We start from the raw sequence: 27159 nt of genomic DNA, 5'->3' as shown, positions 1-27159 counted from the left end.
TCACTTCAACAGCTTCAAACACCAACACTGCCAAAAATAACAACAACAAAAAAAAAAAGTGGAAAAGGAAGCTTAGGCACTCCAAACCTAATCCAATGATCCAGTGGAACGTCTGAAAAAAAGGTTCACTCAAACAAGCGAACTGAACATTTCTAAAAACAAACAGCAAGCGATCTAGCCATTGATGAACGATAAGAAGCCAAGACTCGATATTCTATCAAGCACACCACTCTCTTTTTTAAAAATCTGCTATAAAACAACCTGTGAACTGAGTTACCTTCGTTAGCGTTTGCATTACCTTCTTGAAGGCAGGCAGGGGGTCAATTCCATGCTCTCCTTTTCCCAGGTAGAGAAAATAGCTCTCGGGGAAACCACCATAGTATTTTCAAGGTGTCCCATCTGAGTTCACAGGCAGACCAGAAGTAGGTCTGAATTCCCAACATAAATGCCAAGCATTAGCTTTTACTGAGGTCAGAGTCAAAGGGAGAAGAAAACCACCCCGAACTTGACCTACGAAACAACCTACAGAAGAGAGGTGAAAACACTCACCAGGGCCTCCGCGGCCCTTTGGCTGAACATTGAGTCCGCTGAACCGTCTCAGAAAGGAGATTACTACAAAGAAGATGTGATTGCAACTGCTCTGCCACACGCTTACATGCACCTTCTCTCAACACTAGTAAGGCTAAATTAGAGATAGAGTGATAATTAATAGGATCCTTGGCAGCAGGAGCCAGCTTCTTTAGTAAACCAGTAATTGCTGCCTACTTAAAATGACAGGGGATTGAGCCAGGAAGGAGGGAGGTGCTAAATGATGGGAATCATAAAAGGTAAAACAGACTTTACATCAACAGGTTCCTTGGCTCCCATTCAACACTACCTTCTTAACTATAGATTCAGTTAATAAGCATAGCAATTACATTCAAAATCCTACACGGGAGGACCAGAGATCAATAATCCTTCCAAAAATATCGCCACAAATGCAAGGAAACCTCGTGAAAATAGATCTCCCCTCCACGCACTCCACACACTCCCCAACCACAAAAATGGCCTCATTGCCTAACATGATCACGAAAACAATTATCCATTGGTAAAAGGTATCATACTAGGAAAAAATTGTCTCCTGCGTTTTTGTTTTTTTTTGTTGTTTTTTTTTTTTTTAATTTGGACATCGTTTGATAACATCCAGTCTTGTTGAGAAGTTTTTATTGGCAGCCATAGACAGAGTTTAGGCCTTCTACTCCGATATTAATTTCCTTGTTTATAGCCTCTCTAGGAAAGAAAAGGTATTTAGCTCAGAAGTTATCTACTGGAATGACTGAAGACTGCCGGCAAGGTAAGGGAGAGTTAGCGCACAGTGTCCCTGGTTTAAACCTCCCCAAGGAACAAGAGAGCACATCAACCTGTTAAATGGATTGTCACTCATCTAGGCAATATTCCATCAGAGAAGACCGGTACCTACTAAACACTCGCCAGCAAGAAACAAACCAGGGCACCTCCAACATCTTTAGATGCCCAGAGACCTGGAGAGATGAGGACTCAATCTTCTGCCTCAGGGAGATGTCTACAGAGATAAACCAGGACAGCAGGTACATAGTTTCACAATGACTAATGCTGACCAAAACTCTCAATAAAATCAACTCCACGGGTAAAGAAACACCTTGTTTGCTCAGGAAGGCCCTGGCTCTCAGATGGTGCTGCAAGGGATGCCCTGATGGCTTTCTAAAAAAAAGAAGACATCATTACAAAGCTAAGGGCTTTCCAGCAAGAGGCCTCCCAGGAGTGCCTATGGTAACTATCTCATGGTCATCTCCAACATTTCTTGGGGTAGTTAAAGGTGCATGTGAAGAAGTAAATCGAGAGCAAAAGCATTGGAAAATCTGATGGCCTGCCTTTTTCTCAGTATTTAAGAGAATCAAGTGCTTTTTTCCTATTGTTGATCTTTCTCCTCTCCCACTAATATGGAGTAAGAATGTTTTTATGTTCATTCTGTGAATCTCTAGCCCATCACTGATGGAACCCACTAAATATATAGTCCACCAGTAAAGTCACCAACTAGTATTTTTATAACTCCTTCTTCTCTATTAGATCATTATATCTTTTTATTGAAAATATTTAACTCAATACTTTGCAATGACTAATGCTCTTAACACCCACATGTCAAGGCAGAAGTTATGTTCATTACACAACATTATGATGTTTCAAGACCTTTGGCATTCAAAGATAAACAGTCCAGAATGGAATAAACTAGCTACAACTTTATGAAGACACACAGGAAAAGCAATTAACCAGTCAAGTTGAGGAGGGAGGGAGAGATAAGGAGAGAAAGATAAGTGAAAAACATCAAGATGATAGGAGCTCTATGTTCAGTAGCAGGCCTTAAGGATGGGTATGTAGACAAGACTTCTTGATGTCATCAGCAAGGAAAATCTGAAGATCTGGAATGAGGAATGAGGAACACCTACAACTTACATACCATATCCTTGTGAATAATTAAGCGTCCACCATCCCACCTTTTGCTACCTTTCTTGGAGTCCTCACAGCCTCACACCTTTCTTTCTTTAGAAACAGCTTTGAAAACAAAGGACTATCTTTAATAGATAGACCTATTTATCTTGGATACAGATGTCCAACCACACCCAGAGTCTGTCTTTGCTTCATCAGAAACCTAGTCCTCTTGCTATTCCAAAATCAACATGACTTGTCACCCCAGATCACTTCCTACCCTGCCTCCCTCTCTGCACCCCAATATATGCAGTAACTACTGCAGTATGGCAGTTAGAGAGGGTGAGCTTTGAAGTCAGACAGTCCTCAGTTTAAGTCTTGCTTCCACCCTTATTTGAATGGCTTCAGGCAAGTGACTGAAATGAAGACGGCCAAGCTTAGTTTGTTCATCTATAAAATGGGATCCTACCTACCTCATATTAGAATTAAATTATAGGAGGCATTTCAAATGTTTCACACAGTGCCTGGTAGATAGGAGGTGTCTTAATATGTTTTTAATTCAACTAGATCTGAATTATTCATTCCTTCTCTTTCAGCATCTTGACTTTTCTAACACAGGAAAAATCTGGGGAAAAAAATGTACACAGGTACCTTCCTGATCCCAGGACTTAGTTAGACACACACATGCACACATGTGCACATGCATACAAACTAAACAAGCTATTATTTTTATACTACACAAAAGTACAGTAGGAAGATGCACAAGGTGGGTGACATATGAAAGGTAAAACTTTAATCCCAGCGAGTTTGTTTCCTCAAAGCATAAGAGATTAAAGAACCACTACAAGACACACACTGTAGTAAGGGCTTCAAAAATGGTAGGTGCTGGTGTTACTATCATTGGTGTTTGGGTTTCTTTGCTGTTGTTAAATTTGGTGATCTGTCTCCTAGGCAACCTGAAACTACTGGACCCACTGAAAACAATTCTTTTCTTCTCTCCTTTCTTAAAAGAATTTCAAGCACTCCCAACAAGTGCTCAGGTAATGTTTGTAACAATAACCATGCTGATCCTTATAATATGCTAATTTGCAATACGAGAAGTCAAAATCATCACCATCGTCTTCTAGGCCATGAGTAAGATGAGCCCAGTTTCTTCAGAAACTCCCTACACCAGAATTTCCATGTCATCAACAGTGGCCCCTGTAATATCTCTGTGCTCTTTTTCCAGGTCCTCACTCTCACACTCCACTTCCTAAAGAATGGTAGAAATATATCAAAATGAAAAGTAACATATCTGAACAATCCCACTCAACTTTAAAAATTTGGAAGTAATGGGCCATTTTTATTGGCAAATAAACATAAAAATTGAAGATCTAGTGCTTAGAAAAACTTCATTAATGAGGTTGCATGTAGAACCTGCAACAAGGTTGGAGGAAAACAGTGTTTGAAAATGTTTTCCCAAATGAGCGTGTTTTAAGTTCTTCAGAGAAAGAACTGCTAGAGAAAGATTCAAGAAAACAATTTTTAATACAGTCAACCCTCATTGTGCATGGATTCGCTATTTGCAAATTCACCTACTTGCTTAAAGACCAGCACTGAAGTGTTATCTAGTGTTACTCTACATAAGAAGGCTGTGATGTGGCTTGCCCAGAAAATACATGTGTTGAATAAGGTTCAATAAAGTGTGAATTACAGCGGTGTTAGCCTTGAGTTCAATATTAATGAATCAATAATATATGTTAAATAAAGTGTCTTTAAACAGAAACACACATAAAACAACGTTATGGATCAATCAGGTGACAAAAATGTAACCAGAGGCTCCTAGGAACCCAACTGTGCCCTTCCTCTAGGAGCAATGGCTCAGTGCTCCCTAAATGAATGGCTTTGTAGAACCTAACTGTCACAGATAACAAGAACAGACTGTATATTTATTTCATCTCTGAGCACCCATAGTAGCAATAACACTCATGGCCACTACTAGCCTAATCAGGTGTTTACATACACCGGGTGTGTTACACATTACCTTCTATAATCTTCACAGCTCTGCTAAGAAGGAATACGACCACTCCCATATTTTAAGGGAGAAAAATAAGCCTCAGAAAAACTTAAGGGCCCACAGCTAATAAGAAAAAAAGTCAAAATAACTTCTTGCACATTTTCCTTAAAGAGCTTAACCAACTTTCCAAGAGCTACTGACCCCTTCTTGCACACCAGAAACACCTCATCATTTTGGTCACTTTTATTCAGCAATTATTTATTGGGCTCTTGCTATCCTGGATTCTGGAGATGTTCAGTGAACAAATTCCCCATTGTCACTGGGCCTCTTTCAAGTGAGAACTGACAGACAATAAAGTACCTACTTGTAGGCAGAAGATGCTTGATTTCTTAAAATACTCATTATCTGGGGCGCCTGGGTGGCTCAGTCGGTTAAGCATCCGGCTTCAGCTCAGGTCATAATCTCACGGTTCGTGGGTTAGAGCCCTGTGTCGGGCCCTGTGCTGACAGCTCAGAGCCTGGATCCTTCTTCTGATTCTGTGTGTGTCTCTCTCCCTCTGCCCCTCCCCTGCTCGCGCTCTGTCTCTCTCTCTCAAAAATAAATAAAAACATTTTTAAAAAATAAAATAAAATGAAATACTCATTATCTTTTAAATAAGAGCTTCAAGTGAAGTGACAGCTGAAGGCTCTCTTCAGCGAATATCCGTTTAAAATACATTTCTTTCAGAGGGTAACTGATGTGACCACCAAGTGGGCTCTTTTTCGGATCCCAGAAAGAGTACACCCCTAGCCCTTGATGGCTTGATCTGGGTTGCATACCATCCCTCAGTGGCCACTCATTTGCCAAAGATGACAAAGGTATATGCTCAACATTATCCCCTGACTCCACAGTGAGCTTAACAAATACTTACTGAATATCATTTTACCTCAGAGGGCAGGGAACATTGGCCCAAAGATCCTGCCAATCATTCCCAAACCATGACTCTGAGAAAGTAAGAGTAAAGTGTCAGATCTCTTAACATCCACCTATTTAGATGCCCAAGAATTAAATCGACTCTGAAAACTTCCCAAACTGCCCTGTCCATGGCCAATGGTTGGCTCTTCCCCTAGTTATGGGTGTGCTAACTCTCAACTCTACCCTACGCACCTGATTCATCCTGCCCTCTCACAAAAACACAGAGCTCAGAAGCCCTCAGACTGTGCACATCTGACAATCCTCAGACTTCATTCTCCCCTGTGTTCATTACTTCTCACAGCACACTGGCTCTACTCAAAAGCATCTCCCTCTATGGACTTTTGCTTCCGTGTGTGCATGTGGCTGTGTGTGTGTGTGTGTGTGTGTGTGTGTGTGTGTGTGTGTTTCAATCACAGGGAAAGAGGAAAACTGTCATTTTTGCTGTTTCTTTATAAGACTCAGGACGGGAATTGTTTAACCAAGAGTGAAGTTTTGATTAGTCATGGTAATACCAGAGAAAAGATGCAAACACTCTGAAAAACACTGCCTTGAGAATCCAGTATGTACCGGTATGAATGTGTGCATGGATTCTTCCAAAACATGTCTCCCATTAATTGGTAATCAAATTAGTTCCATTCCTCTGCACACAACAGCTGATAGCTGGGGGAAGTGTTCTGGCAGATTCCTGGGAGAAACATGAGTGCTAGTACAGGTCTGAAGACTTGCTGCATATATCCCCAATATCTGTAAATTGACTATATGGCTGGGGGTTTTAAGCTATGGAGAATCCAATTATTTATTTACTTAACAGTGACAACACAATGGTAGAGTCAAAGCCCCTGCACAGATTAACCACTTCTTTGATTCGTATGTAAACCCCTAAATTCTAATGGCAATGACCAGCAATAGCACATGGGAGCTTGGCAAGCCGAGACAGACATAATGGTGGCACGGCAGGAATGGTAGGGCAATCAGGCACCGACAGAGAGCCGGCATCTACTGCCCCTTTCCTATAGAGAGTCCTTGTTACCTCACTGAATCTTCAGAGATCTGATGAGGCAGGTGACCTCATTATCCATGTAACACATCAAAGCCGTAACAATGAAGGCAACCACCTATGTTTGCAGTATCAGGTGAATGTTTTTCCTAAGACAGATGGTCACTATTGGGGCTAACCCCCCTTTCTGCTTTCTAGTGACCAGTTTGGCCCTAGGTTTGAGGGGGAAACTTTCTGAGGCTCAAGAAAAGCAAGCTATCTTGTGGTGATCGTTCCACAACGTATACACACAGCAAAAAATCAAGCTGCACACCTTAAATATATATAATTCTTATTTGTCAACTATACCTTAATAAAGGGGAAAAAAACTAAAAGACAGTTAAGCTATCATATTGATGTGTGATGTACAACATTTAAGTTTTATCACAGGATCCATTTAACCAGTAGATGGAAACCCACTGGTTGAATGAAATGGCTCATACAAATGAGAGGGACTTTAGCAACCAAGTTTTCCGAAAGTTCAGAATGAAGGGTAAAAAGCAAGCATAAATTAAACAGTGTCTTAAAAATGAATAAATAAATAAATAAATAAATAAATAAATAAATAAAACTTAGGGTCTAGTCTCAAAAATAGCTATACATTGCAACAAGGAGGGAAAAATCTTAAAACAATAAAAGATAACAAAGATTTTGAGGTTCAAGAACACAGGGCATTGTGGCTTATATTGGATAAAGACAACTATCCAAGAGGCAGCCAAAGAGGCTGCCAAGTTAAATGTGAAAAGATGAAGCAGGCACTCACTAGAGGCAAAGATGAAACATGACAGTTAGGAATGACAGATACCCGTGTGTCAAGTGCAATACAGACCAGCTGCTATACTGTTCAATGTTGTGACACCTCAATTAGTGCATCTTATTATTTATTCTTCCACCTAGCTACAGTCTGTAATTATGATGAAAGGAAACATGTTGATAAAGGCAAAGATTGTTCTGGCCACAAAAGTAACGCCTTACCTATAAACAGCAGGCACCATCTTTGAAAAACGCCCTGCTAGGCTCCCCACGCTTCACCACTACTTGATCTGCATCAACTCTCAAAGATCCTGATGCTGATTGTCCAGTTTACGAATCATTTAGGGCTCCCCCTTCGCTTCTTTGGACCCTCTTCTTTTCCTGCCTACTAAAGTGTCATTTCAAGTCAAAACCTTTTTTGACGCATGAATGCAAAGGGAACCAAAATGTGGGAACCAGGTATTAAGCAGCAAGAGCCAGGCTTTGGGCCCAGCACTTTACCCACCTATTTCTTTTTAATTCACACAATTACCCTATAGCCTAGATCATACTATCATCCATGAGCCCCATTTAGCCCTCTATTGAAACAGAAGCTACAAGCAAAACTTGCCCAACTATAAAAAAGCTAATAGATCATCATATTGGAATTTAAGTTAAAAATCTGTCTTATTCTGGAAGTTAAACCCAGAACTTCAGACTTTTTAGATGGGTTTGGGCTTTTAACCAGTTCACAAAAAGAGGTGAGGGTCTTTTCTCTGGAGAAGATCAGCATCTAGGAAAGAAAAGGAAGAAAAGAAAAGAAAAGAAAAGAAAAGAAAAGAAAAGAAAAGAAAAGAAAAGAAAAGAGAAAAAAAGAGAAAAGAAAAGAAAGAAAAGAAAAGAGAAAAGAGGAAGGAAGGAAGGAAGGAAGGAAGGAAGGAAGGAAGGAAAAGAAAAATGCTTGGGTCTAAATACATAAGGGTAGGTTGAGTTTCCTGCTAAAGTAAGGAGTCTGGAAATTTTCTATAGGCTCTATTTGTCTGACAACCTTGGCCTTGCCCTTCCCTGTTACAGTCTATACCTCTCCATCAGAGAAGTGAACAGCCAGGTGAGATTCAGAACAAGGGGAACAACTCTACGAAGTCACAACACCCCCACTGTGACAAGACAGAGGCTGGCGGGTCCCAGCCATTCTGTCCCTCTGTTTTGGAAGCTCCTACGCTCTGCAAACTGTCTGGAATTCATTAAGATGGGAAAACAGGCTGAAAGCCGTATTTCAAATTTTATTCAGCAGAAGTTTTGTGAAAAACAATTTGGTCATGCAGGCATGCTCAAAATCATCATCACCCTGTTTCTCAACCATATCTTTTCAGTCAAGTGACTGCAGCACGATTCAAGCTTCACACTCTGAGTCTAGATTACAACCCTCTTTTGAGATGTGGGCCAGGGCTCCTGATGGCAGTAAAGCTTAAAGTTAACTTCAAGTCACCCAAAGATCACATTTAGAAAACCAAGAATCCTACCTGTTTTCACTAATGTAGACCTGAAAGCTAACTTCCTAGAAGGCAAAGTTTTTGGTTTTTGGTTTTTAATCAGTGAGGAATTACTGTCAAGGATCACCTCTAGCCTGATCATAACAAGCAGCACCCCATTTTTTTACTCAATGTATTCTAACCCAGGAAGTATTTCATTCCAAAACAGAAAGAGGTGAATAACTCAATATGGAGACAAAGGATTTATGGTGAAAGCACTGGGGTAGTGTTTCTCAAACATGAGGAAGTACCACCAACTGTGGGGGACTTGCTCAGACAAGTGGGACCCACCACTGATTTCTGATTCAACAGGTCTGCAGTGGAATCTGAGAATTTGCATTCCTAACAAGCCTGAGGGTTACATTTTGAAAACTGCTGCACTCAGGTGGTAGTGGTGGTGGATGTCTTGCTTTGTGGGGAGGTGGGGTGGTGATTTTGCTCAATAAATGTGGAATAGGAAGCAGTGCAGAAAGGTGGGATTCAGACAATGCATAAGCTGGAACAGTCTCCATGTAGGTGGCAGAAGATCCAAACTAAATATATTTACTTAGAAAAGGAATTTATTGGTTAAATACACAATTAATTGGAGAAGACTCCAAGGAGAGGCCTAACTTGGTCCAGAGGTGAAAACACTCCTACCAGGATCATGGCAATGATAGCTAGCCATCCACCAAAATTGTATGCTCCTTTCTAGCACAGAGGTGTCGCTCTCCAGCTGGGGTCTGTTTTTCCCAGCTCCCACCCCTGTAACCAGAAAAAGACGTGAGTCTGGTCCTTGCCAATAGAATTTGAGCAAAAACGATGCTTGTCATTTGTGGACCTTAGTTATGCCTTCTCTTCTTTTCCTTTCTACCACCAGACATAAGACTCCAGGGCCCTAGGCAACGGGAAAACCAGAAGATGGAAGGAGACTGAGTAGTTGGTTTGCCATGTGGAGGAAAGCTGCCTGTCAAGCTGCCCATTTGAGTGGGGGAGGGGGCAGAGGGAAAGACAGAATCTTTTTTTTCAATGTTTTATTTATTTTTGAGAGAGAGAGAGCAGGTGCATGAGCAGGGGAAGGGGAGAGAGAGAGAGAGAGAGAGGGAGACACAGAATCCAAAGCAGACTCCAGGCTCCAGCATCGGCACAGAACCTGATGCGGGGCCTGAACCCATGAACTGTGAGATCATGACCTGAGCCAAAGTCTGACATTTAACGGACTTGGCCACCCAGGTGCCCCAAGAGAGAGAGAGACTCTTAAGCGAGCTCTACACCCAGTGCAGAGCCCAATGTGGGGCTTGATCCCATGACCCTGGGATCATGACCTGAGCCAAAATCAAGAGCCAGATGCGCCACCGACTGATCCACCCAGGTGTCACAAAGTTAACCTAATTTAAAAACTTGTTTTTTCTCTGTCTACAAGGTATGGTTTCATTCTAAACCTCGACATCTTCCCAAATTCAAGATCAATGAAAATAAAGGGAGAATCTCTTTCTGTTAGCACCCTAGCAAAATCCTGGGATTCATTTTCACTAGTCAACATGTACCTCCCCAAAACCAGTCTCCCTGAAAAAGAAACGTGGCCGGGCCTGTGGCAAATCCTCCACTCCCGGAGCCACAAAACTGAAGTATGGGCCGAGCATGTGGGAAGGGATTGTTGCAAGAATTTGGAAAGGAGATTAAGGGCAGGCAGAAGTGTCCCCTAGGGGAAACACGTAAAGAAAGGGAAGTTGGCTGCCAGTGAGAAGTGATTAGAAAGATGTCATGTATATGAACCCAAGTGTGAGAAAGAGGGGTCCACTGGACCAGCAGAAATGACTGACTCCAGTCAGTACCACTGACTCCAAAAACAAACCCCAATTAATTGTCCTTGCCATTCAGCCTCCTGCTGTTAAATCGTGCCTGTTGGTGATTATGATGCTATGACCAAGCAAGAGCCATCAAACCTTCTTGTTTGTTTCTGAATCAACAAAGATTTAAAGCTTCCATACATAATCAGTGTCATTAAAGCTGCGTTCCATTATCCCATCATTTAGCACATACACACACAGCATTTACTTAGATAAAACATTATTAGTGTTTATCTACCTAAAGATGAATGGACAAATGACTTTGCTAAATGATGCAAGGTATGGTTCCAAAAAGTCTGCACACACCAATCGTCCAATACACAAGCCAGTGCCAATCTCTCAAGTGACTCTCCAGGCATGCTTCCTTGCAGCAAATGGACAAACTATTTATTTGGAATGTCACCAGGAATCGCACTAGTTGCTTATATTTTTAGAGGCTGTTTTACTAAGCTACCGCAAGCTCTTCCTTCAAAAATAAATAAAGGGAATTTTCAAGAACGCCTGGCTGGTGTCATCCTCTTCTCTTGAAAGTAAATGACCCTACCTGGCCAATACTATTTTCATGTTTATTCATAGCTATTCTCTGCCAAAAACATTATAAATTAGTTGCAAAGGGTTCTACTGGCCAAGGTGCCAATGTTCTAAATTTAGATGGTGCTGTTATGCAGGCTCAGTAATACAATAAAGCAAAGCTAACCCTGAAATAGTACCTTTCCATCTTTTATTGAAAAACTTCAAATGCTGAAAAATAAAGCAAAACTGTACCCAGTTCTTTTGATGGAGAAGGGATTGTTACAATATCTGTGTGTCTGTTCACAGACTCAATTTTAGAGTACTACCTCCAGCTGCTTGGGACAGAGGCATGCAACACGAACAGCATGGCCATATCTCATTGAGGTCCTCTGGTAGGCTCTGTGAGGACTGTGCTAGGTTCCAAGTTAATCAGGAAAATCATCTTTCCTTTTCTTTCCACCAACGTTCAAATCTCCAGTTAGAAAAATAAAAGGTATGTTCTGAAAAACATGCTTCTTGAAACGAGTTAGTACCTAGGAACATTTTATAATAAAGGTACTGAAGTCAACATAGCAGTCCTATCTGTCAGCCCATAATTTCATATATAATCTCAGCCATCAGGAGAAATGAATCCTCCCTGCTTCAAACCTTCTTCTCACTGACACAAGTTAAGCCTCCTAGAGAGAAAATGTGTTCTACAAAAACAAGTTACGCATGCCCAACAGCGGCGACCACCACTTTTCCCATTCTGCCCTTGATCACATAGGAAAACAGACAAATGCATGTGAATGATTCAGCAAGTTATCCCACTTTGGGGAAGGGGTGGGGGTGGAAAGGGTGAAGGCTACACATGCCTTCCTGAAGTTGCTCAACAACCCACAATTTTCTTATAGAAGAACAGGATTCTACCAGTGTACTCCAGAGACTTGTAAGTCGTTGCATTTGGATTTAAAATGTTTGTTCTCACATGACCCAGGATATTTCCTTTTAAAAGTCACCACTCCATGGGTACTTGAATCAAAGAACGCAGCTACTGGAATTCAAAAGCTTTGAAGATTTTCGTTTTAAGTTGCTGAATTAAAAACACACGCTATTGCCTGTAGATGTCAACACTGACCAAAGCTGCGAGGTGCTGTGTGGGAGGAGAGGCTTCTTTCACCTCAGTGTGGACAGGAAGCATGATCTAGGGGTCGAAACATAGGACTGCGAGTCAGGAGTTCCAGAAGAGTTGGTTGTGGTACGCGTGTGTATTTTCTTAAAAGAATCTTAAGCTCTGCGTTTTTCTCCAAGAGCCCTTGGACTTGTCCTATATACCAAATATTACTTCAAAACCCAGCCAGAAACCATTCCTACGTGAAAGCATGGTCAAACATGAATAATCTCAATGTGACAACAGTGAGAAGAGCAAGGGGACAACTCAAGTAAGATGATCCCAGAGGAAAAAAAAGGATAATAAAAAGAACAAGGCCCATCTTCACTTTCAGTCCGAGGGTAGGTTTATAAAGACAACCATAAATCTCTGACTCACTCAACATTAGGAAAACACTTAAAACCAAGTTATAAACAATTGCAGGGAAGATTAACGTCTGTATTTTTCTCCACTATTCAATTTATGACCTTAAACCCTTCCAATGCATCTCCCTGAGCACCTATAAGGTAAAGCCTAACGTTAGCTGCTTTACAAGCGATACTTTTTATCTTCACAGCAGCCTTATAAGGTAGTTATTGCCCCATTTTACAAAAGAAGGAACTGAGATTCAAAGAAGTTGGGCAACTGGTCCAAAGTCATACAGCTAGGGAGGGGAAGCACCAAGATTTGCACACTTATTTCAGGCATTCAAGCCTTGCCTCAAAATCACCTCCTCCATGAGGTGATTCCTGATATCAGACCCATTCTAAAAAGCCCCTGTGTTTCCTAATCACACTATATCAATTACTCCCTCTTCAGCAACAAAAATTATATCGTGCATTTATTTGGCACATCGTTAACTGTGTTCGCATCTCCAACATGGATGCACCATGGTGGTGGGAACCTTGCCTATCTGGTTCTACCTTTGATCCCCTCTGGCCAGCACAGAGCCTGACACACCAGAGGCGCTTAATAAATAACTGCTGTGAGAAGAGAGAGAAAGGAGGGAGGGAAGGGAAAAAGAAAAAAACAAAACAAAAAACAAATAAATCCAGGTCCTTCTGACCCAAAGCTCTACTGCCCCTGCTAAAAGTGACCGAGGGATGTTTTCGATGCACCTTGGGGAGGATACCAGGGCCCTCATGATTCTGAGGTACCATTTACTTACTTCCCTACGGGTTTTTCTCTCACCTTTACTCCACTCCTCCCCCGGCTCAACTTCCAACTCAGGTGGAAAACAGCCAATGGGTTACCATCTGCAACACACTCTGGGCAGTGCCCAGAGCTTGAGAACCCTGGGAATTTAGGCACTTGAAGACAAAAACCTCACGGTTCTGAATCTCAAGACAGATGTCTCGCGTGGACACCACAAAGGTGTACTCTATTCTCTGTGGCATGCATAGAGGGCCACAGGAGGCAATGATGTAGCAAAGAATTAAGGGAGCCACATTTAAGAAGCAACCTAGAGAAATGAGGAGCCCGGGCCTCTCCCCAAATCCTGAGGAACAGAGAGCGCAGGCAGGGAGGAAGGAACTGGAAAAGAGACCCAGACCTGCTTACACGGCTCCCTGCCCTCAGCCTCCATCTGCTCCCATCAAGACTCAGACTGCATGACTCCCTCTTGCCCTACCTCGAGTACACAATGTTCACTTGCCTCACAAAAACCTCCGTATAAACTGTAAACTTGACTTTACAATATCAAAAGCCTGTAGTAACAGCATTTAATATCTTTGACCCACCTTCTTGATTATTTTCTCCAAATTATGTGTATTTGGAAGGCAGTCAAACATATTTTTACAATTTACTTTGATGAGATGAACATAACACCAAAGTACATTTTATACTTAAAACATGCAAACACACACACACACACACACACACACACACACACAAAACAAGTGAAATTCTTGCTTATTGTCCTTGAAAAATGACAAAAAAAAAATAGCCAAGTGGGTTTTTTTTCCTATTATTTATCCTAATACTGCCAGTTCTGAAACAAAGCAGTTGGAGGGAGAAATTTAGTAACTTTGATTTGTCCCAAGATACATTTTTTTACACTGAGGTCCTATTCCTGACAGTAAGCACATGTGACCTGTTCTAAAAAAAGGATATTTTCCACTTCTTGCACAACTGGAGCAGATATAAACATCAGCCTGTGCAAACTGCACCGCAGAACTCAAAGGGATTTAAACACACACACACACACACACACACACACACACACACACACACACACACATACACACGCTTAAATAAATTCTATAAATAGGACTCAGGAAAGGGAAATCTCCAATAACACACAGAACCAACACTTAGAATCCACTTTAATCAAATTTTCCATCTAATCATACCACAAAACTAATTTGCATAAGAAGAGTTGAACATCTGCCAGCATGAGGCACCTCGATCTTGCCTCTTTTGCTTCGGAGATTGCCTCTTAGTTATTGTTATGAGGAAGGAAAAAATTACCGTGGTAAAGTAGAAAAGAAGGAGTTTTATTACTGATGTGTGCTAGGCACTCTGTAAAGCATTTTCACAGATTCTATTTCCAGTTCAAAACTTCTACCAATAGGGGTGCCTCAGTCGGTTAAGCATCCGACTTTGGCTCAGGTCCTGATCTCATGGTTCGTGAGTTCAAGACTGCTTCGGGCTCTGCACTGACAGCTCAGGGCCTGGAGGCTGCTTCGGATTCTGTGTCTCCCTCTCTCTCTGCCCCTCCTCTGCTCACACCTCTCAAGAATAAATAAACATTAAATTTTTTTTTAAAAATTAAAACTTCTACCAATAGTATGTTGGCCCCATTTTACAGGTAAGGAAATTGAGGCTCCTCGAAGCTAAGTGTCTCAAGCACACACGTCACAGTTAAGTGACAGAGCCGTGGGCACAGCACTTCAGGACAGCCCCCTCTGAACCTGTTCACGCGCATCAGATCTCTGCCACCACCAGGAGCTCCCAGACCGTGAGGAAGGTCTGAGAGTCTGCTTAAACATTTGAAAGGCAACCAAAACCCCAGAAGTCTATTTTAGGATATGTCTTCCAGGGTGTCTAACATCTTATTTAATGTTATAGAGAAATATGCTTGAGTATTGCTTGAACTTCCAGGCCAAACTCATAGAGCCCTGCTCGTTCACAAAACTGGCCTCCTATTTCCCGTCCTCTAGGAAATGGCCACTGTTGATGCCCACCTTCCCATGAGGTCACACTCTGTCTTGAATGGTTAGCTGGATCCATGTGTTCTTTCCTTCACCCAGAGACTTTTTTTTTTAAGTTAAGTTTGTTTATTTATTTGGAGAGAGAGAACAAGCCAGGGAAGGGCAGAGAGAGAGGGAGACAGAGGATCCGATGCCAGCCTGGTGCTGACAGCAGTGAGCCGGATGCAGGGCTCAAACTCATGAACCGTGAGATCATCACCTGAGCTGAAGCCAGACGCGTAACGGATGGAGCCCCCCAGGTGCTCCACCCACTGAGAGTTCTAGAGAAGATGCAGAATGATGTTCCTCTCCATTTCTGCTGTCGTGCACAGTGCCTTTTACACGGCGGTACAGGCCAGTGGACAAGACCCTGGGGCTAGAACCAGATGGCCTCAGGTTAAACCTGGGCCCATCTACTTGCTATGCCTCGGTTTCTTCCTCTGGAAAATAAGAATAATAAAAGCACAGACACCCAGGGTGGACGTGAAAACTAACTGAATTAACACAAGTAAAATATTCAGACTTGGTCCTGGCAGGTAGTAAGCACTGCGTTAAGAATTACCAGTTTTAAAAATATAATTAAGATCATTAATGTTGTTATTCATCATTATCATCTCTCGCAGGTGTGCAAATATTAAGTCCACACACATAAAAACACGTAGAATAGGCACTGACACGTGATGCATGCTCAATAGATGTTAGCTACGTTTACTGGTATTAATTTACACAAGCAATTTGCACAGGGCTCAACAGACACATGTTGAATATGAAGTTTTCTGTAGGTACTGATGCCACAATTGCTTTTTTTTTTTTTAACCGGCATAAATTTTTATGGGTTGGATCAAAAATATAAAATGTGTTAAAAAAAAAAAAAAATCTAAACATTAGGTGGCAGTAGTATTCATTAGGAGATCGGTTGTTGTTCACGAACAACCCTGGCCTTAAGGTAGAAAGCCAAGGACAACCACATGCAAATGCTTCATGGAATGTCAGGACTCACTGTTAAGTAATAAAGAAATAACACCAAGAACACCACTTGCTAACATTTTACTGAACCCTTACTATGGGCCAGGCACCAGGCTAATACTCTTCCACAGTCAACATGACAGCGAATGTTCCTAAGACCCCTTAGGACGCAGGCCGCCATTTGTCAGATGAGGAAACTAAAGTTAGTTAGACCCAGCCTGCCTAAGGTCTCAGCTAGCTGGAGACAGTGATGCCAGAATAATGCTGACAATTCCCTGCAGACTGGACTGGCAGAAAAATCAAGACAACTCTCAGAAACCAGTAAAAGATTGACAGCTGTATTTTGCCAAGAATGGATTATCATTTCATAAAAGAAAGGGTAGTTTTACTACGAAGACAGGAGAGAAACTCTCAGAATAAATCCAAGAAATGGCAGTGGCCTTATCCCAAAACACGTGTATGTGCGCGTGTGACACAACAGTCGTTGTCTTTCTCATTCACCACAAACCTGTGAAAACTTCACACATGTCTCCAGGAATCAGCTTTCGGAAACCACCGCTGTATCCTGTCCTGCCATAATAAACCCAAGACTTGCCCTCATTCCCATTTCTAATTTGCAGGAAGTTAAACAACAGTTATCTGAAACATAACTAAAATTCTGACAGAAGAAACTGGAACTAGATTAGGCCAAGTTTGAAGTCTGTCCAGGAAAAGGGCATTAGCAAGTACAAAGCCACAGAATTGTGCACCCAGTCAATCGAATAAGAGGACCATAAACCTGACAGAGGCTAACATGTTTTAAAATGCTGTTTTCAGGGGCGCCTGAGTGGCTCAGTCAGTTAAGCGTCCGACTTCAGCTCAGGTCACGATCTCGCAGTCGGTGAGTTCGAGCCCCGCGTTGGGCTCTGGGCTGATGGCTCAGAATCTGGAGCCTGCTTCGGATTCTGTGTCTCCCTCTCTCTCTGCCCCTCCCCTGTTCATGCTCTGTCTCTCTCTGTCTCAAAAATAAATAAACTTAAAAAAAAAATTTTTTTTAATAAAATAAAATAAAATAAAATAAAATAAAATGCTGTTTTCAGGTCCCAAAGACCTAGAGAGAGTGCCTACACTGATAGGAGCTCATTTAACAGCTCCACATTTGTTTCCCTGATGTGACTGCATCAGCGTGTGAATTCTGGGTTCACCCTTGAAATTCGGCACATTTCCCCTGCCGCCCTCCATTCAGAGCTCATTCCCAGGAGAACACACAGAGGCTTCAAAAATCTTGCTGGGGGAACCACACTGCAAACAATTCTTCATTAGAACCTTTCCTCATCGTGTGTCTTCCTCCACTGCAGATTTGCCAGTGACTATGACCAAAAGGAGGGTCACGTGATCTAATTCCAGCAGCCTCACACTCCTAAAGGCCAGGAGGTCTCGGTTAGGAATGAAAACGTGTCTTTCCTCATGAAACACCTGCACATCCGAGCTCATCCCAAATGAAGAATATATAATCTCCACTTTGGAGAGACCCTGATGGATACCTACTTTAAAAGGCCGCCAGGTTGAAGGCAAAATCAGAACCAAGCACCCCATCCTGGGTGGACTCCTAAGGGAGAAAGCAACACCTGTTCAAACAACAAATCATTCCCGTGCCAGGCAATGTTCAAGGCTAATTGTTCTAAGCAGGCGTGACTGTACCCTTCAGGGACATTTGGCAGTGTCTGGAGACGTTTCTGGACGTCACAATTGGGAGTAGGGCGCTAGTGGCCTCTAGTAGACGGAGGCCAGGGGTGCTGGTCAACATCCTGCAATGGCCGGGACGGTGCCCACAACAAAGGGTAATCCAGCATGAAATGTCAATTGCACTGAGGTTGAGAAACTCTGCTCTAGACTCTAGGGACACAACAGTAAACAAGGAACAGACAGAAATCTCTGCTCCCTTGAAGCTGGCAGTCTAGCGTGGAGGAACCTATTATAAACATAGTAGAAATGAGAGTCGGTTATAATAGATGTACAATGGAAAAAATAGTACAGGGCAAGGAAGATGAGAGTCTGGAGGGATAGTGATTGTACCTAGTGAGGTCAAGGTAGGCCTGCTAGGAATATTAAAGGACCTGAAGTTGGTGAGGTAGTGAGTCCTGTGGCTCTCTGGGCAAAGGATGGGCCAGGCAGAGGCACCAGCCAAGTACAACATACAAAGGCCTTATGGTGGAGGAGCCTGGAGTGTTCCGGGACAGCAAGGAAGCTGACAGGGAACTTGACCATACAGGCTGCCTTTTGCCGTTTAAAGGATCTCGAGTGTTACTGAAACTAAGAGCCACTGGAGAGTTTTAAGCAGAGAACGACATGATGTGGCACGTTTTAAGCCACAGTTTCTCAGCCTCAGCGGTGACAGTTCAGGGCCAGATAATTCTCTGCTGCTACCTTGTCCATTACAGAAAGTTTAGCAGCATCTCAGGGCTCTATGTACTAAAGACCAGTACCAACACCCTTCCATTCTGACAACGAAAAATCTCTCCAGACATTGTCAAATGACCCCTGGGGAGGGCAGCAATATCTATCCTGCCTGAGAACCAATTTTAACAGGAACACTGTGGCTGTCACATAGAAAATCCACCGGAAGGGGTAACAGTAGAAAGCAAGAGGCTACTGCAATAACCATGGCATGGGCTGGTGAGGACTTGGACCAAAGTGGTAGCAGGGGACCTGCTGAGAGGGGGGCAGATTCTGAACATATTTTCAACTCCAAGAGATGATCTAGGGAATATAACTGAGAGACAAAATGGCTACAGCAGTCTTGACCTTTCAAATTCTACTTTTTCCAACCAAGAGTTGCAAGAAAGGAGATACCCTGGCAAAGACTTCAGACAAAAAGCCATGAGGAGGCCCCCAACAACATGTAGCCCTTTTAAAGTCACACAACAGATGCCGATGACAATAAGTTAGACAACTGTGGAAAACAGTATAGGGAAATTTTGCCAACCCCATATATTTATTCACAGATTTTATTTAACTGGTTTATTTCAAAGAGCATGTGTCTGCTCCACAGACAAGTTTTACAACAACTTTTTTAATTTAGCATTCCTCTCCATACCGGTTCTGTCCCGCACCTGTTTCTAGCTTCAACGTGTGAAGCCATTGCTTCCCACGTAGCCACATTTTTCCTACACATGCTAGCTAGCTACCGAGGACGCTCACCCTTGCAAGTAATTTTTTGCCGACTCTGAAAAAGAACAGGCCCAAATCCTTCAACATGAGTTTCATGGCACTCATTTGGGTTTTTCCAGATGGTATTTTCCTCACTCTCTCAAACTCATTTAATGTTATGTATCAGCTCCCATCAAAAATGTTCCAAACAGTCCGGTTAATTCATTTCTTTCAGGACTACAGACACACACTCAAACACTCACTCCCTCATTCTGGCCATGTAAGCATTTGCTTATAGAAGCAAAAGCAGAGACTGCTCAGTAAAACACTGGTCCCTTCAGCCGAATGCACATAAAGCCCCAATGAGCATAACCAACAATACCCTTCACACAATATTACTCAAAACCCCCCACCCCCAACACACACAATCTCCTCTCACACACAAAACAGCCATTATGAAGAGAAACCATCAACTAAAGGCTGCTTGTAGGCATCTAACTGCATTTCCTTCCAATCACTGTGAAGCGACTGCAAAGAGGCTGCTTCAGCAACCTGGGGAAGTGGATACGCGGTTCCCAGATTTTCTTCCCCAACTTGGACTCAGAGTCCTGACGCAGCCCCGAAGGAAACAAACCTGGCTCTGCCTGCGGCTAGAGCAAACAGGAGCCCCGTGCACCCCAGAAGCAAAGACTGGACTATGTACTACTTCACCCCCCGGCCAGTTGTCCTTCTCTTCATTCACCCTGATTACTGAACCCTCCTCCCCCTCTGCCAGCCAGGTCCGTTCACCCTGACTTTACCCACGTGAGGGGCAGGCAGGAAGGTTTGAGATGGGTGTGCAGAAGCACTGCTTAACCCTCCAGCTATAGCTTCACCTTATTTCAGAACTGAGAGGGGTGGACATAAAACCTTCTCTACTATCACAACCTCCAATGACCATGTCCCTCTTCGTAAACACGGGAAATGTCTGGAGCGGCCCCCGGACAGAGAAAGAAAGATACCCAACCCGTTCCGACAGAACGGAGTGGGAACGGAGGTAGCATAAGAAATGGGCACTAGAGGTGGTGGGGCGCCAGACCAGCGGGTGTCTTCACTTCTCTCCAAAAAGTTTTTGAACTCCCCTGCAAATTAAACGCGTGTCGCTGCCAAGCAGGGGCCCTGCCAAGCAGGTCTGTCCCAATACCCTCCAGTTACGAGGCTTCTTTTTTTTCCCTCCAGGGAAGGCCTGGATTTGAATGGGACTCTAGTGCCCAGGGAGTTGTTTAATCTGAACGAGGTGACACGCCCACCCGCTGCCCCCGACCCGCCCGAGCCGCCGTGCCCGGGTGGGCAAGGTGAGAGGCGGGGCTCCGGGAAACATCACCTGGAGGCGGCCAGAGGCGGACTTTCCCAGAGGAGCCCGACTCCGAGGAGGAGACCCAAAGAATTAATTGCTTCCATCAACGTCGCGTTTCAATCCACCCCAAGCACTCCCTCTCCGAGTACTCAGCCCGCCGGGATCTTCAAAAATGAGGTTCACTAGAAACTCTTTTTTCCTCCTTCCCACCGGGACAGCGTCCGGTTCCCGCGCTCCTCCTCCCCCACCTGCTCGCCCGGTCGCTCCCCTGCCCCCACCCGGTCTCAGCGGCCAGTATGCAGTGCCCAGGGACCCCTCACCTGGGCCGGCGGTCGTAGGCTGCCTGCGACGCCCCCGCAGCGCACTTGAACGGAGCCCCCGGCGGCGCACCGCCCGGGCGGACGCGGCCCCCCAACTGCGGGGGCAGTTCGCCCTCTGCCCCCGGGCAAGGACACGGGGTCCTTGTCCCAGAGCCCGGACAACCGGCTTTCCTCGCCCCACGGTGTGGGGCACGGGGCCCCCAGCCGCGCTCCGCGCCTCCCTCCAGCTGTCACCACTCACCTGCTCTTCAGAGGTTGACTTTTGAGTTCGTAATAGGTTTTGGGCTCTTCGTGAAACTCCTCCCCGACTTCGAAATCCGGCACTATCCCCGATTCCGACTGCATGGCTCCCGCTTCCCGTCCTTCCACTGCTCAAAAGTGAGAACAGAGCCTGGGGCGGAGGGAAGGTGGCGGGGCCTGGGTCCCCCGAGCGGTGTGTCCCCGCGCAGTGCCCAGCTCAGCCCGCTTACCCGCGCGCGGCCACCCGCCCCGGCGCGGCGAGTTTACACTCGCACCCGGGAGGGAGGGGCGGGCGGCCGCGCGCAGCCTGGGATCTGTAGTTCGGTCCGGACGGGGCGTTCCTGGCTTTCCAGGGGAGCCGCTCCCGTGAAAACTACAACTCCCAGAAGGCCAGGCGGGGGCAGAGGCAACGTGGTGGACACCGCTATTGCAACTCCTGTTTGGATTCATTGTCAATGTCAGCAGCTCCTCTCCCTCCTCTCTCCTCTCTTGCTTCAAGGATACGGATGTGGCTATTTAATATTAATAAGAATGGCCTCAGCCTTGCTCTCCTACCGTCAGCCCTACTCCCTGTGCAGATATTTGCGAGGGCACGCCAAATCCTTTAAAAAAAAATTTTTTTTTAATCGTGAAGGGTTTTGGCACTAGAAAGTTTTTGCCTTCAAGCCTGCCTTAAAATAAAAGGACCTAACTATCTATCAGCCTGTATGCTTTTCAGCGCCGCGGTGACATATTACCTTGTCCTCGGATTGGAATAGAGTGGAGGAATTTGCCTTCACTTTATAATTAAAACATTATCGTAAAAATTATTCTTGTGCGTTCCTTTTCTGTAACTCAGTCTGAGCTTTTACAATACTATCCATCCAGCTGAGTGGCTCTGCTCCCTTTATCCAATTAGCCACTTTTAATCTAAAGCAGCACTTGAAAGGTCCGGTTAATTTAAAAGGCACCAAGTTAACAGAGTCGTCACTGTCTGCTTTTAATTTCTCACTTGTCTGGGAGTTCAAACAAGATTGTCCTAACAATTCAGGAGTGAACTTGGGGGTGCGTAAACTGTATGAGTGTCATCCTCCCGCCTGAGCTTCCCATCACTCGTTTAGGTAACAGAATAAAAAGCTCAGTTATGGCTCATGTTTACTTCCAGACCTTTCCTCTGATTACTTCCAGTAGAATGTGTTCTTTCTTCTAAAAAATGTCTTAAGGCATCAGGGAGGCAGTAGAGAGAGGGTGGTATTTAAAGTTATGAGACTCAGAGGTGAAATCCTGAAATCCTGTCTAAAGCACTGTGTAATCTTGGGCACGTCATTGATTCCTAGAAGCCTCAATTTCTTCATCTGTAAAAGAGGAGATTAGCAAACCTGTTTTTGAAGATGTTGCAAGGTCAAATGCAAGGGAAGGTGATGTGTAGTCTTTAAAAATGATGCTTCCTGGTCATTCTTTTATTTTTCTTTAAGGTAAATATCTTAAAAATAAATAATATCTTAAACATATTCCGTTCAGACTAACATTTCATCTGTGAGTTTTTCCTTCCAGAAGTATTAAACTAAATGATCATGCTAGGATAAAATTCTAAGAAGTTTGGATTAATGATTGGGCATCTCCCAGAATTCCATTGACCCCTTAAAGGCTATCAAGAAGTTCATGTTAGAACTGCACTGTGTAACGTCTTTAGAACTGAAATGGAACAGCCCATTATGGCACTCATATCAAGTAGTGACCTACTAGACCAAAGGGACCAAACGTGAAGGGGAAAAAACTATCAAGAAAACTAAGAGCCCTGAACTTACCACCAGACAAGTGCACCTTCCAGAGGGATCTGTAGGCTACAGAGCTCTGAGCTGAGGTTGCCCTGAGGCACATACAGCTGCTATTTTTCCCCTGCACCTTTTCTTCTAGTCTCATCCTACTCTGAGTTGGGGAAAACTCCTCTTCCGTCACATGTGACACATTTGTCATTTAGAGCGCCATCTACCACCCAGTGAGAGTGGGTATGTGATTTAATCCTGACCAATGAATGACCCCTTTTCCTTAGCCACAGTGATTCCTTTAGGGATGGACACAGGACAATAACATGATTAAAAGTTCTCCTTTGAACCTTTCTACAGGGCAACAGGGAAAGACTGTCTGTTTTGTGGAAGCTTGGTGTTCAAACATAGACAACCTAAAGCTAATTACTTATGGCCACATTGGAAAGCTGACCAAAAATGAGACAGTGAGATAAGATCAACAATCAGAGAAGCAGATATCCTTACACTTTTCAGAGATATGAATCCAAAACTCTTTTCTTTTTGCTGAAACTATTATGCTTTAGGTTTTTGTCAGTTGCAACCAAAAGACCTTTGAGTAATCACCCTAAAAGCTTTTCACTCCTTTAAATAGATGGCCCATCTTGAGGGATGGCCATACCATTAATCCACATGATAAAAAGTTGGCCCCCTGGTAGATGGCCCTGTAATCCCTCTTCATGAATGAATTAAACCCTAAGATTAGATACCTTTTCTTTAAAAAGGTGATGAGGGGCGCCTGGGTGGCTCAGTCGGTTAAGCGGCCGACTTTGGCTCAGGTCATGATCTCACAGTCTGTGCGTTCAAGCCCCGCGTCGGGCTCTGTGCTGACAGCTCAGAGCCTGGAGCCTGCTTCCGATTCTGTGTCTCCCCCTCTCTCTGACCCTCCCCCGTTCATGCTCTGTCTCTCTCTGTCTCAAAAATAAATAAATGTTAAAAAAAATTTTTTTTTTTAAATAAAAAGGTGATGAAAGTCAATATCTTCATACATTTCAACAGAGATTGGGTCTCTTCAGAGTACAAGAGCAAAAGAAGTACAGAAGATTATTATTGTCACACTTACCTACATTTATGTAATATTTTACTCTTGCTCATGCTTGTCACACGCACCTCTCATTTAAGCTTATAAAAATCCAACAGCAAGGATAAATGTGAAAGGGTCCTCACTTGAAGACACATTGTACATGCGTTGGTCATAAACAGAGCATAGTGTTAAGTAACCAGACTACAAGAATGTATTTGACTTCCTCTCTGCCCTCAAGAGACTCATAGTCCAGGAGTTGAGTCAAGGCTTCTAACCCAGTGAGAAACCACATAGAAGGCGGCAAGTACTAAGCAGCTGATAGTTGATCTATGATTTGGACTTTCATATCCATTTATCTCAACACCTATTTATGGAGCACCTACTCTGTGTCAGCCACATTATGTGCTAGATACGGAGAAAAATAGCAGTTCTGAGCCATACATGATCTCTGCACTCAGGACCTAGTCCTTGCCTTTTTAAGAATAGAAGTGAAAATGCTTTGATAGATAAATAAATAGATAGGTAAATGCTACATGTGTCTGAGAAAGGAGCCACCACCAAGGGCAGAGGTGGAGATAAAGTGAAGAATTCTTGGAGGAGATGTGACTAAGCTAGGTATTAAAAATAAATAAAGTGAAGAAAAATAAAGAAGAGAAAAATATAGGACATAAAACATGAAAACTGAATCTAATCAAGCCCTTAGATCTAACCACCAATTTAGGGGGGGAAAGGAGATAGAGGAACATGTGAGGTTGCACTCAGACAAACAAAGAAATTGAGAAATTCTACAAGACATTGGGAAATACTTCAAAAAATAAATAGCATGAAATAAAGAGAAAGGAGGAACTGCTATAGATTTTTAAAGAAGTAAGAGACATACATAAGATCTATGTGAATTATATTTAATTTTGAAAACAAATTGGGAAGACAGACATATCATATCACCCACATATGTCATGTACATATTATGTGGGGTCTGATTGAACAAACCAATTGTCAAAATTCATTTTGGAGAACACTAGAAGTGTAGGAACATGGACTGGAATTGGATGATATTAAAAAATTATTGTTGGGGTGCCTGGGTGGCTCAGTCGGTTGGGTGTCCAACTTCAGCTCAGGTCATGATCTCACAGTTCGTGAGTTTGAGCCCGCGTCAGGCTCTATGCTGACAGCTCAGAGCCTGAAGCCTCCTTCGGATTCTGTGTCTCCCTCTTTCTCTGCCCCTCGCTGGCTGGTGCTCTGTCTCTCTGTCTTTCCTTTCTCTCTCTCTCTCTCTCTCTCGCTCTCTCTCTCTCTCTCTCTCTCCTCTCAAAAACAAATAAACATAAAAAAGATTTTCTTAATTATTGTTAACTTTATTAGGTGTGATAGTGACATCGTGCTTATCTTATTTTCGAAGTTCCTATCTGATAGTCAGACATACATATAAGGTATTTATGGGTGAGATGATATGATGTCTGGGAATTGCCATAAAATACTCCATACAATACTATCCCCCCATAAAGTGGGAAAAGGAGAGCGGAAATGTGAATAAGATGGTAAAACTGGGTAATGTGCTTTGGAAGTTTACGATACAACTCTCCGTACCTTTGCGTACATTTTAACATCTCCATGTTAAAAAATAAACAGAGCGGGGCGCCTGAGTGGCTCAATCAGTTGAGTGCCGACTTCGGCTCAGGTCACGATCTCGCGGTCCGTGAGTTCGAGCCCCGCATCGGGCCCCTGTGCTGACCGCTCAGAGCCCGGAGCCTGTTTCAGATTCTGTGTCTCCCTCTCTCTGACCCTCCCCCGTTCATGCTCTGTCTCTCTCTGTCTCAAAAATAAATAAACGTTAAAAAAAAAAATTTAAAAAAATAAATAAATAAATAAACAGAAAAAAAGGGAACAGTCAGAATGATTTTTTAAATGGTATACCATTGCTGATAAAGTTAGATTTAAAAAACATGTCGTTGAAAAGGAGAAACGGGACATGAGGAAGATGTGGAAGCAAAGCTGCTCAAGGTATGTTCGGAGGAAACATCCAAGAGCAACAGGAGATGGTTGATTTCAGCAGAAAGCAATTCACTGAAAGTAGACTGAGTAACCCCAGACCTTCTGGAAGGGCCGCAGGACCTGGCGCAGAAGTTGTGCAACCAGGAACAACTCCAAAATCTATGCCATACAACTGGGCTAGTGAAGCCACCACCACCGATAACACTTTGTCACGAAACATCACAGCTTGTGCCTTTGACACTGAACATGGCACACTGTCGAGATGCTGCCTCTGGGAACTGGATATAGCCACAACTGCCCATCACCAGAAGGGATTAGGCTGAGTCCCAGCTGCTTCACCTAGGTGTTGTCCTGTCCAAGGTCAAGGCTTGATGCAATTGGCAGACCTAGGTTTTGTGCCCAAACTCTGACCTCTGACTGCAAGGATGCTAGCTACCCAAAGCCATTCCCTACCCTGTTTCTCTCTCACTACTTTAGAGACTTAAGGTAAAAACAACAACAACAATAACAACAACAACAACAACAACAAACAAAGAAAACCCACCATTTTGCAGTCTCCCTAGGAGCAAAAAATTCAGTTATGTAGACAGAAACACATAAAGCTACCCCCCTTTTCAACTTGTGTTTCTCTTATTTGAAGCATATTTTAATGAGCACAGGATTGAACACGAATGAGGCTGTCGATTTACATAATTTTTGTTTATTTTTTAGAGAGACAGAGAGAGAGAGAGAGCATGGGAGAGAGGCAGAGAGACCGAGAGAGAGAATCTTAAGCAGACTCCAGGCTTAGCGTGGAGCTGACGCTCCATCCCACGAGGTTGGGATGATGACCTGAGCCAAAATCAAGAGTCAGACGCTCAATCAACGGAACCACTCAGGCTCAGTTACTTCAAAAGAAGAAGCCAGTTCAATTACTTCAAAAAGAAGGCAAAAAAGGCCCAGAACAATATAAATGACAGAAAAATGCTAAGGAAAAGGATAATAGAGGAGAAGGGAATGAGGCATTCAACAGAA

The 27159-nt window shown here is 43.4% G+C and overlaps 1 protein-coding gene across 5 annotated transcripts in view; it reads right to left on the bottom strand.

Annotated features, from left to right (window-relative positions):
- Nucleotides 1-21640, bottom strand: part of MITF (melanocyte inducing transcription factor) — a 223073-nt gene extending 201433 nt beyond the window's left edge. For 3 of the 5 annotated variants that reach the window (XM_019428422.2, XM_019428424.2, XM_053897565.1), the window contains exon 1: nucleotides 21347-21639. In XM_019428422.2, coding sequence (XP_019283967.1) covers nucleotides 21347-21450 — 104 coding nt within the window. In that variant the 5' untranslated portion in view covers nucleotides 21451-21639. Of the gene's footprint in view, nucleotides 1-549; nucleotides 725-21346 lie in introns of those variants that run through there. The other 2 variants (XM_019428423.2, XM_019428432.2) reach the window with 2 other exon arrangements.
- Between the last annotated feature and the right edge of the window lie 5519 nt (nucleotides 21641-27159).

Source organism: Panthera pardus, unplaced genomic scaffold, assembly GCF_024362965.1.
Source record: "Panthera pardus isolate Hobbes unplaced genomic scaffold, ASM2436296v1 HiC_scaffold_8, whole genome shotgun sequence".
NCBI lineage: Eukaryota > Metazoa > Chordata > Mammalia > Carnivora > Felidae > Panthera > Panthera pardus.
Note: the sequence above shows the minus strand (reverse complement) of the source record. Positions and strands in the feature narration are given on the sequence as shown.